The sequence below is a fragment of the Nicotiana tabacum genome, chromosome 10 (genome assembly GCF_000715075.1).
Source record: "Nicotiana tabacum cultivar K326 chromosome 10, ASM71507v2, whole genome shotgun sequence".
NCBI lineage: Eukaryota > Viridiplantae > Streptophyta > Magnoliopsida > Solanales > Solanaceae > Nicotiana > Nicotiana tabacum.
In genome coordinates, this window is record NC_134089.1 from 156,918,534 (window position 1) to 156,930,217 (window position 11,684).

Sequence of the window (11,684 nt, forward strand, 5' to 3'; positions counted from 1 at the left end):
TTTTTTTTTTTCAAAACATAACTTTGTGCTCTTTTTTATCTGTTTCAAAGATCATTCCGAATTAATTTTTAGAAATCAAAATTGAACTTTTTTAAAAAAAAATATATTTTAAATTTGAAAGGCTTTAAAATTATATATATATTTGGACAGCTTATGCTCTAGAAATTATGAGAAGATCTTTTTTAAAAAAAAATTATTATTATCATTATCGTTAGATTTTGAATTTTTTGGAGTTTAAACTAAAATGACACATTTGTCTATCCTACAATATGTAGCAAAGGAACAAATGTCCAAAAGCAAAGATCTATACAACATCAACAAGATATTTTGATCATAAATATATGGGATATTGTTACCTTTAAGTAAGAATATGAACACCCCAGATTTACATTGATTATATCCGCTAGATGTCTACGTTAATGTTACCTCTAAATAAAAATAGAACCTTGCATTTTGAAGGTAGCAATCAATAAACTAAAGCCATGTGAGTTCAAAAATAAGGGAAATAGATTTACTTCTTTGTTGTGTTGATACGAGTTCTAAGCAAATCTCTTAAATATGATACATAGTATATCAATTCGGGATTCACAAGGAATACAAGACTGAAAACGTGCCGGTAGATTTGAAATTTATCTTGGTTATAATTTGAGTACACACAATTATTTTTTTATCAGGAGAAATAAGATATTTGGTGAAAACGTAAAAACATAATGCAAATTGCTTCTTTTTAATCATATGTATTACTTTGGGGTATTTGCATCTATACCTGCTTTTTGTGTCACATTTTAACTTGTGCTCGCTTTGCAAAAAAAATTACAAGCGTACCCGCTTTTTCGCATAACTTCAGCACACGGGGCTGAAGTAGCAAAGGCAATCACGCAAAACTTCAGCATTCTAATAGCCGGGCCTGAAGTTCAGCTCTAGAGCTGAAGTTTTTGTTTTGTAACTGGCGAACTTCAGCTCTAGACCTGAAGTTTTTGTGTTGTAACTGAGAAACTTCAGCTCTAGAGTTGAAGCTTTTGTCTTTGTAACTGGGGAATTCCAATATCAAGATGTTCTAGTTTTTGATAACTCACTCAACTTTAGTTTGCCGCTATTAGATTTTATGTAATCGGATCCATCGTTCAGTTCCATCTACTGTGTACTCTGTTAACTTTCATGTTTTAAATATATCAAAAGCTACGTTTCATAGCCAAAAAAAAAAAAACTCAAAAGAGAAAAGAAAAAGAAGAACAAACTCAATGTGCATCGGAAAGAATGAATTTGAAACTTACTGTTAAAGGCTGGGTTCCTTGTGCAGAAACATTCACGGTATCAAGTAAATTTCCAGCAATGGATGACGGAGTTGTGTTTTCAGACAATGAGGAAACTGGTTTTTAATGTTATAATAATCCAAATGAAGTCCTCAGTATATTTGCTTTAGCTTCATTAATCAAAGAGAGCAATGTTGAAGTCATCGTTATAGAAGAAGAAAAAAGAAAATGAAGGAGGAGAAGGGGGAGGAGAAAGGGAAATAAAGTTATTTAAAAAGTAGATACAAGTTAAAAGTTTTAAAAAAAATCGGTATAGGTTAAATGAGGGCGACCAAATAGGGCGCCCCGTCAATTTTTACTATTACTTTTTGGTCTTGAATTTGGGCCCGAGCTCAGCACGGGCTTACCGCGACTAGTAATAGAATAAAAGCACATCATAGTTACTGTATATTTCTTTTATACATCGTATTTCCACCACAATATGGCTGCAAGAAGTTACCTAGACTCCATGTCAGATAACAGGACATTCAGCCTATGACTCTGAGCCAATAACAATGAAAAAGAAACGGGAAAAAAAGCCTCTCTGACCTCCTATGGCAGTGGTAAGGTCTGCGTACACACCAGCCTCCCCAAACCCCACTTGTGAGAACTCACTGCGTTTTTGTTGTCGCTGTAAAAGGGAAAGAAAAAAAGACGAAAAAGAGATGTTTTTCATTATCTTTAATCGGAACTGCTATATGAAAATCATCCTGAATTGATAAGTTCAGCTAAAGAGAATGAGACTGGGCCAAAGCCACTGAAAACCTGGGATATCTCACATGAGCCAAACTAAATATACAACAGTTGCAAAACAAAGTAATAATACAGTTCTCCCATAGTATTGCAACATAATGGTATAGCTCAGGCTCCCAACAGTTGCTGACATTAGCGAGTCAAGTTAGCAGCACTTGATCTTGTATTCCAGCTGATAATGCTGAAAGCAGACCTGCTTCATCATTCAACTTCATCAATGGTCTCAATCTGGAAGTTTGATCTATTCCAAGAAATTTTCACTGCACAATGTTGTATAAATTAAAGAAAATAGGAGTATCTAATGTGTGTCCTGTACATTGTGCCAGTTAATTTGTTAGAAGAAAGATATGTTCTTTGACAACTAAGTTATGCTGGACTCTCTGGATGTGGAACTTAGACATCGTCAACCCCAAAGGCTAGCTCCTGAGAGGAAGATTTCCTGAGACCGTATAAGAAGACGACAATCCATACCCCCATCAACCAATCTGGGACTTGACACTCCCTCACACGCCCAATACTGGACAACTGGAGCGTGGATTACGAGGGCCAAACATTGAGCAACACAACAACAGTGACCAATGAATCTGATTCTGATACCATGTGAAGATATGGCCTTTGAGCCTAATTTAACCCCCAAAACCTAGCTCGGATGATTGCACAAGACCATGTAAGGAGTTCACAACACATACCCCCTCAACAGATGTGCGACTTGACACTGGAGAAGCCATGGAGAAAACTGGAAACACTTCAACCATGGAAATTCCTCCACCAGTTAATGCAATAGGCTTGGCAGAGCAAAACCCCGGACAGTAATATAACAATGTGCCTAAATAAATATCAAGATACCCCCGTCAAAGTATAAAAGAAGATCCTCTGCCCTCGAAATGCGATTTTTGCAATTAATGGTCCTGAAGGAGAAGAGACTGGCATGTGCAGCTTTTATGTAGATGACATGGAGGAGAATCGAAATTCTCCACTTCTAAAACCATCACTGCAAAAGGCTCATCGAGCAACAGATTAGCTGATTCTCTGAAATAAGCCTTTTCTGGAATCTTGAGCCAGTATGCCCCTGATGAAGCAAAGAGATCAGCAAAGAAATGCTCCACTCAGTTCTAGTGAATTCCATTTGCAAGAGCCTTGGTAAATAGAGAAGGACCACTAGAAATAATGAAATGTGACCATCAGCAGATTTTGGCTATCAGTTTGTGAAAATATTGACAAGCTTGTCTTAAGAATTTCATGTAAATATGTGTTGACTGCAGCAGGATAGTCGGGAACACTGATGCTAGTGGTTTCTCTGGTCTGTCAGTGGAAATTCAACTAAGATAATGAATGAGGATCTCTCCGCCTCCCGGAGATACTGGACGGTTCCATTCATGATTTTAACAAGTTTCTGGCTGATGTATAGGCCAAGACCTTCCCTTGATATACTCTGACTGTAGTAGAACATCTGTTGAATTAGCTCTTCAGGTACGTCTGGGGCTGGATGAGTGATTCTGCAATATAGTTAGATTTACGTAAAATGGAATCAGATCAATCTATCAAACTATAAAGGAAACCTTATATGAAGAATTAGGAAAGAGGGATGAGATACTTTATCATTTGGAGTGAGATTTTAACAAGGTATAAAACAAAAACATTACAAGTTCAAGTAGTTAAGAATCTAGCGTGCCCAAAATAAAAATAATAATATTTTGTACCCTCTGTAAGAACATATGACCACCTCCTATGACGAAAAGTTTGTAATGTATCTAAATTCTTTTAGTGCACCGTGGAAGCTGTGGGTTTAAATGATTGTATTTTGTCCCCTCATTTTTGGTTTTATGCGCAATGTTGAAATTTTGTTTGTCTACTTGTATACTTCTTTCTTATTTTCACAAAGTGATCAATTTTCCCCTTCAAATAGTTAGGATGGTCATACGGACGCGAAAGTACAATAATTTGGAAGAATATAGATAATAAATTGCAGCTCTATGAAATTTGGATAAATCGAGAGATTTTATATTTTTTTTCTTTCTTCTTTCTTTTATGGAGGGTACTCTAAACTTGTCCCTTCTCCCTTTTTTTTTGGCCGAGGGTCTATTGAAAACAGCCTATCTATCTCCACAAGGTAAAGGTAAGGTATGCGTACATACTACCCTCCCCACACCCCACTATATGGGATTATACTGGGTATATTGTTGTTATTTTTATGACCGAGAAATCCGTTGGCAGCCGACCCTTTGGGCCAACCCGCAGCCTTCACAACTCGAGGACACTTAAATACCTGAGTTAGTTCACTTGGCACATCAAACCTGCAACCTAAGACACAAGTCAAGAGGAAAATGTTGGATAGTATGATAATGTACGTAATATATTCCATTTTACTAAAAGGAGATGAAAGTATCATTCCAGATAGTTTCAAGATTCAAAATCAATGGGCAATCAGTTAAAACTGCTATAAAGCATAATCGAGAACTCGATATCTGCTACTTCTAGGTAAATACTGACCGATCAGCGAAAAGAAATTAGAGCAGATTGCCCCTACTTAATATGCTCATTAATTTGACACCATATTACGTTAAGAGAGTCAAAAGATTGACGTGCAATACGGCATTTTAATGCTGTTTCACTAGGCCAAAAGGCATTATTTAGCCTTTTTATGCATCGGTCACCTCCAATTCAAGAGAGAGGAAAAAAAAGAGCTCCAATTCAAGAGAGAGGAAAAAAAGAGTGGAACTTGCCCCACTTTGTCACAACAAAACTTAAAGTCGAATTATTATAATTTACTTTGTTTAAACAATTTAAGCAGCACGAATAATGCTTTCCCATAAAACAGCAAAAGATGCATAGTAAGAATCATGGAGTACAACCACCACCCTGACAACCAAGCCAGGATTACATTAATATAATTAGAAGTAATTACTTCCTTACAATCTAAAACAGGCATGCAAACTTCATTTTATTAAATGACTTGCATGCAAGATAATCAATAAATCCAAATCTGAGAGATAAGAACTGATTACCGGAATTCAAGATGCATGACGTGCATCTTGGTCCCTATACGTTCCTTTCTTGGAATTACTCTGAGCACCACAGAGGAACCTTCAAAAGGAACAGTAAAAAGGATAGCTGTGGTCAAAAAGTCAGAAAGGACTTGTTGAAGCCTCAAACTGTCACCAATCAGGTACAAGTGTGATAGTTCGACAGGTGAATCGCATGTGACCTGAACCTTGCGCTCCTGACTTAGAATCATAACTTGATTGATGACCACTGTAACAACTTCGCCAAGATTGAACTCAGAAGAGTTCATTTCCATATAGCTGAAAAAAATATTGCAATGATCAGGACTGGTCCAAAAATATATACAGATAACAAATATCGGATACCTCTCCAAGACCAGATCTAACACATCTAATATATGCTAAATGATTCAATAGATGCAAATTAGTGTGACATTAAGATGCCATAGTGCAACAAACTCAAACATTATCATGAACTGCACTGTCTATTAATCATGGATTCCAATGTGTATTATCATATATGGTTTATTAACAGCTACTTCAGATTACTTTCCTGATTAACAGTACAAATTTTCACATTTTAAGGTAGCAATCATCCATCAAATTAACGTCATGGATCCCTCACATTGTATATTCCAGCCTCAACTCTATAACTTCTTGCTAACCCATGAGCTTACTCCCCCTGCCACTTCTTCCTTTGCTAAGTGATGGTAAATCAAGTTATTTAATTGATGCATCACCATATATGTTTCCTTAAAAAGAGAGAAAATGTATCTCTTAAGACGACACCAAATTTTCAATTCACAGTTTTGTACACTGTAATTCTCTGTTTGGAAACTAAAGAGCAGATCAGTTTCATTTTTGGACTACTATTTCCATCCTAGTTTCCCTTCTTGTACTTTTCTCTTCTCTTCCCTATAGGTTAAGAGCCTTCAGCCTAATAGTGACCACATAGCAAAAATTGTGGATCATTTGCTTTTAAAATTATCTAAGGGAACTAAGCACTCGTTTCTTCATTCGTTTCAATCCATCTCTGCCCTTCACCATAGAGATACATAAACTAACATCAAGAAGAGAGAAATACATCAAAGACTTCTGAAAAGCAAAGATCTGAAGAACTGACCGATCAGCTTTCTTAGCAAACTCACTTATCAAAAGATAAAAAAAACTTCCTTAACAATCTCCTGAATGTCATGCGCACGATTTGTGAAAAACAAGCAGTCAAGAATATCCCTTTGCAAGTCATGGAAACTACTGCTATGATCCTGATACGCAGAAATACTAGTGCAATGGCCTGAGCATAAAGCAGATATTTCTTCTTTAAATAAATAGTACAACGACAAAATGGAGGTCAAATTATCATACCATTCCTCAATGCTATCAATATCGGTGTCATCAATGATCTTGGCTAGTTGTTCTTGACACATTGTGCTTGTCTTCAGCAAATGACTTTGATCATTGCTTAAATCAGAAGATTTCATCAGATTCTGAATGCACTTTATCCCATTTAAAGGGTTTTTTAGTTCAAGACGAACATAAGCCAACTTATTTAGACTACTTTCAGCAGCTTGTTCTGACATCTTCTGCACATGCAGTGCATATTGAAGTTCTGGACTAGGAATATGCAGGAAGCACAAGACCCCAGTTACCCTACCATCGGCATCAATCCTTTTATTTGCAGATATTAAGGCTTCAATATACTTACCCTGTTTATCAAATAACCCCAAAAACAATTTCTCACCTTCCCCGCCAGCAATTACCCTATTAAATAATATCCTGAGCTTGATTAGTGTGTCTCCATCTTTCACCCTGCAACCGAAGTTATTGACTGTGAAAACCTCACCAAGAAGCATTTGATCAATGACCTCCTCCCTCTTCAACCCAGTCAATTTGTGCATAGCCTCGTTCCATTCCATGCATCTTCCATGTTCATCCATCACAAAAATTGGAGGAATTAGAGGAGATGGGTTGCGGACAATTCCAACATAATCACCTTCAATGTGGCTATATTTGTCCTCAATCAGTTTTAACCCAGTAACATCTTGCCCGATAAAGCAAACTCCAACAATATTTTGTTTTATGTCTCGACTACAGCAGGCATTAGCCACTAACGTAATTGGTCCGACATTTTCTTGGCGACCAAATGTCCTAAGTTTGATTTCTACATTTTTCTCCTCCTTGCCTGCAAGTCAAATATCAAAGTAGATCATTTTCCAGGAAAAAGCACCAAAGAACAAAATAAGCACCTAAGTTATTGCATGGAAGTCAAGTGGCGACCCAGAGAAATAAGACAGGAAGGGAGGTTGGAAATGCTAATATGTCTAATATCCAGCGTTGAGGAAGAAGTAAAGAACAAGTTTCAGACAACATATCCAGCCAAAAGAGCGACAGACCAAACAATGCCCGACTGTGATGTCCAAAACAGTTCATCTAATTTAGACTTCAGTTTCTGACACTTCTTTTTGTTCTTCTTAGAGCTTCATTTCAGAGGTCTATATACATGAGGAAACAAACTCAAAATGGGACCAAATATGCTACGGCTTGATAAATAAACAATTTGACATAGCCAATGCAGCTTGTGCTAAAGTTATAATAAAGAAAACAACACAACTATTATGCCTCAAACAAGTTCGGGTCGGCGATATGAATCCCCATTCCTTTCTTTAATCTCAACTTATATACACCATTCCTATAATTTAAGAAAGGAACAACAACAGCAGCAACAACCCAGTAAAAATCCCACAAGTGGAGTCTGGGGAGGGCAGAGTGTAGGCAGACCTTACCCCTGCCCCGGAGGGGTAGAGAGAGCTGTTTCCGAAAGACCCTCGGCCCAAGAAGAAAGGAATAATAAATAAAAAGGCATGATTCAATTCAATCTATGCATTGCAAATATTCAACTAACAGAGTAAAACCAAAGGATAATCAGAGTATCACCTTGCAAAGCCAGGGAGAGAACACCTTCAATTGTGCTTGCTCCATCTTCAATAACCAAATTGACCAATGGTACGCCTATTGCTTTCTCTATAAGCAATCCAGTTAACTCAGAAATTTTCGAGTTCCATCCATTAATACGGCCTGAAGCATCAACTGCCAAAATGGGTATTGATGCTGTCTCAATAAGACGAACCATTTCGTTTGTGACAATACGAAGTTCATCCACTCTCTCTATACTGGTATCTGCAGCAGGGACATTCACAATCATTTTAGAACAATCAGCAACCTCATCTTGCAAAGATCCTCGCAATATCAGCTGCAAGGAATGGATTGCATCCATTTCCACATCCTCCCAAGGTACGCTCCGCCGCTTAACAACCTCCAAAAAGGCTTTAAATGATGACCTTGGGTGCATCTTTCTTCCGTCATCCTTGTCTCCGGGATCATGTTTTTCACCACCCCACTTGATCTCTTTAGCTGTGTGGGAGCGGAACCAGAAGAGAAAATCTTTTGAAGTTATTTTTACAACAGCCATTCCACACACCGCATCGCCGAGCACAGCAGCACATGGGTAGCCAGCTTCCATGAGGCTATCAGTGCTTAAACCTGTACTACTACCGTGAGATTCATTAAGCCATTCAGCTATATCTCTAATTTGGGACTCCGTTGGCGTAACACCAAGCAACCAAAGTTTGTTCCTATAGTAAAGTGCAGCCCCGTCACACCTTACAAGGTCCATAACATTAGGAGACTGGTTAACGATTCCCAAGGGGGCATCTCTTAGAAGCATGTCACAAAGAACAGTCTGAGTTCGCAGTATATGCTTTTCCCTAAGTTGAGCTGCCACTTCCACTTCCTTATTGATCTGAACACTGAAAACTTGAACCAAGAACTCACATGCGTACCTCAACGGAAAAGGAAGAAATCTAGGGCAAGTGTGATGGCAAACGACCAAACCCCACAATTTTCTTCCCATTTGCTGGTCACTATCCAACTCGTCATCTTCCTCACTAATCAACACCGACATGACCATAGATGCAATAGAACCCATATTGGCCATGTATTGTGCATGACAGCCGTGGGGAGCTCTTAATGCGGATCCACCAAGGCTCAGTGGCTGAGCCAGTCTCGGGTCCTGAATCACCCTAATTGGTGGAGCTAAGCAATCGCATATCATCCGAACCTTATTCTTCATGAAGAGAAATCTCGAAGCTTGTGGTATATCGGTAGCAGGGTAATGCAAGCCAAGATAAGGTTCTAGTTCACGCTTACGACATTCTGCAATAACTTCCCCATGTTCATCCTCGTGGAATTTATAAACCATAACACGATCATAGCCCGTCAAATGACTCACTTCTCTAACTAATACATCACATAGCAATGATATATCCCCACTTGGCAGAGATTGTAATTTTGCAATAGCTTTAGCAGCTAGCTTATAAGATTTTAATGCTCCAGCTGCAGTTACAGGGACATCATCTGGATTCACAGCCTCCAAATCTATTACTAACCCAACATCAATGCGGTGTAAAATCGCATAGAAAGGCTTACCCGAGTTTCTACAATGAACCAAAATAGGATTAAGCAAACTAAGTTCTCCAAAGCTAGCTGCTTTTTCAAGCGCGGAAGCACCTGAAGATCGAAAAAGTGTCCTGACATCAGTTCCAAAGGTCAAAGCCTCTAGCATTTCGATGCTCGGAACAGCATGAGGTATCAAGTCCAACATTTCTGGTGCGTTTTCGCTATAAGCAATGACAGTAAAGTTCTGCTCATCAATAGTAATCATACAGCCAAATGGCTGAATTAGACTTCCCCTTTGCATTTTCTGAAGATAAGCAGATACAGTTGAAGATGGAACATTGCTAGTGGAATTTGACAAGTTAACTGAATTAGAGTAATCAAATTGTTGTTCAGACTCTTCAAACTCCATGTGGAGTTTTGCATCAATTGGGGTTTGAGCAACAACACGAGCACCATGCCTAGACCTAGCTGAACTGCTCCTAGAGCAATTAGTCTTGCTTGTTGTAGATTTAGAAGACATTTCTAATCCTTTCTTTGCTTCAGTAACAAGAAAACATCAATATTGAAAGATGGAATTCCTCAATTCTCCAATGTTAGTACTTAGTACCCTAATCAAATAATATATGCAGAAAAGCCTAGAAGAATCAAGATTCTTGAAATGAAACAACCAAAATTGAAATAAGAGGAAGGAATTTACATAATCTTTATATCAAATAGAATCTACCATAGTTAAGAAAACACCACAAAAGAACAAAAGGTGATACCCACTTGGGGACTATTACTACCTCATACCAATCCAAGATTCCATCTTTTTTAAAGAATTTCTAGAACCCCATGTGGAGAAGGACCAAAGCTAAGAAGGAGTTCAGTTTTCCAACTTATGGTTCTCATTCTCAACCACTCAGAACCAGCCAAATGAAGCAAAATGGTTAGCTAAAAATAGAGTCTTTATTGCTTTACCCAAAAAAGCTTTAAATACTCAAGACTGGCAGCAGTTAAATTTAAAGACCAATCACGAGGAACCAAATGAAGTATATGTTGTATCTAAATATGAGCATTTTTATTAAATAAATATAAATAAAAAACTCTCCAAAAAGTCGTGTCAGTTAATATATAGTATATATATATTTTATTATCCAGCTACATTATAATTTTCCCACTATCCTTGGGTGCATGTGGTTCCGCCACTGTACACTACATACGATATAATCTAGGAATTAAGTGATTGGTCGTATTTTCTAAAAATAGTTACCTCAATTATTTATTATTCTAAAAGCCCAAGACGAAAGTAATTAATAATTATTCTTGAAAATAGAGATAACACATAAATAAAGTAAATATTCAATTGAGATATTATATCTTAAGATATAAATAAGGGTAAATTAGTTCAATATCCCTTCTACTTAATATTTTCTCAAGGAGCGTATTAAAAAACACGACAAATAATTTAAGACTAATTAAATATGTATTGCTTAAGTTACATATTATTAATTATAGTGATTATTTTATTATTTTGAAGTTTACCATGGAAAGTTACTTATTATACGTAAATTTATTGATAGTGTTAATTTATAGAACTTGAATTTAAAATGGTATAGGTGGCTCACTTCCTTTTCTTTTTAAATAAATTTTTTTACTGACAGCAAAAATAAGATGGTGTTTTCTTTAAATGTTGAAAAACAATTTCTGCAAAAATTTAAATACTCTTCTTTGCTGAAAACCATGGTTGAAACAAAATTTTTGTAATTTCAATTTTTTCCATTTGGATAAGATTTGCCGTGGTTTGCTTTGTAGATAAGGCACTTAATGTGAAAAAAGGAATTACAATATCATAATATTAAAAATTACCTGAAGGGAGAATTAAAAATTAAAAATTAAAAAAGATAAAGTAGGCATTTGCATCGGATATGAAACCAAAAAATGTCTATAGCTCAAAGTTGGGGTGAGAATTTAATTATTAAGGCAAAGTTGAGGGCAAAAATAATTTTGCCCCTAAAACTTTGCATTTTCCTATACGTAAAGGAATTTAAATTAGATATTTATTTTCAAGAATAAAAGGAAATATTAGAATATTAAGAAGCTATTATATGATGTCTTTATATTTCTGTTTTCGCTTGTGAGGGTACAAATGTACAACCACGTTAGAGATTGTAACGTTTTTTTAAATTTTTTTGAGGAAAAT

At 36.7% G+C, this 11,684-nt stretch overlaps 1 protein-coding gene across 1 annotated transcript; it reads right to left on the reverse strand.

Moving 5' to 3' along the window:
• Positions 1-1,945: 1,945 nt before the first annotated feature.
• Positions 1,946-10,475, reverse strand: LOC107807432 (phytochrome C). The gene is made up of 4 exons (XM_016631804.2): positions 7,982-10,475; positions 6,413-7,229; positions 5,051-5,347; positions 1,946-3,541 (listed from the first exon to the last, which is right to left on the reverse strand). Exons 1-4 carry the CDS (start codon positions 10,020-10,022, stop codon positions 3,331-3,333), a joined length of 3,366 nt encoding a protein of 1,121 aa, XP_016487290.1. The 5' UTR covers positions 10,023-10,475; the 3' UTR covers positions 1,946-3,330.
• Between the last annotated feature and the right edge of the window lie 1,209 nt (positions 10,476-11,684).

What these genes read in the sequence shown, in the direction of transcription:
- LOC107807432 (XM_016631804.2), bottom strand. Translation starts at nt 10,022, where the DNA reads ATGTCTTCTAAATCTACAACAAGCAAGACTAATTGCTCTAGGAGCAGT. An exon ending in ATTGATAGCATTGAGGAATG is followed by an intron (nt 5,348 to 6,412) that starts GTATGATAATTT and finishes TATTTTTTTCAG; the next exon opens with CTATATGGAAATGAACTCTT. An exon ending in GTCATGCATCTTGAATTCCG is followed by an intron (nt 3,542 to 5,050) that starts GTAATCAGTTCT and finishes ACTATATTGCAG; the next exon opens with AATCACTCATCCAGCCCCAG.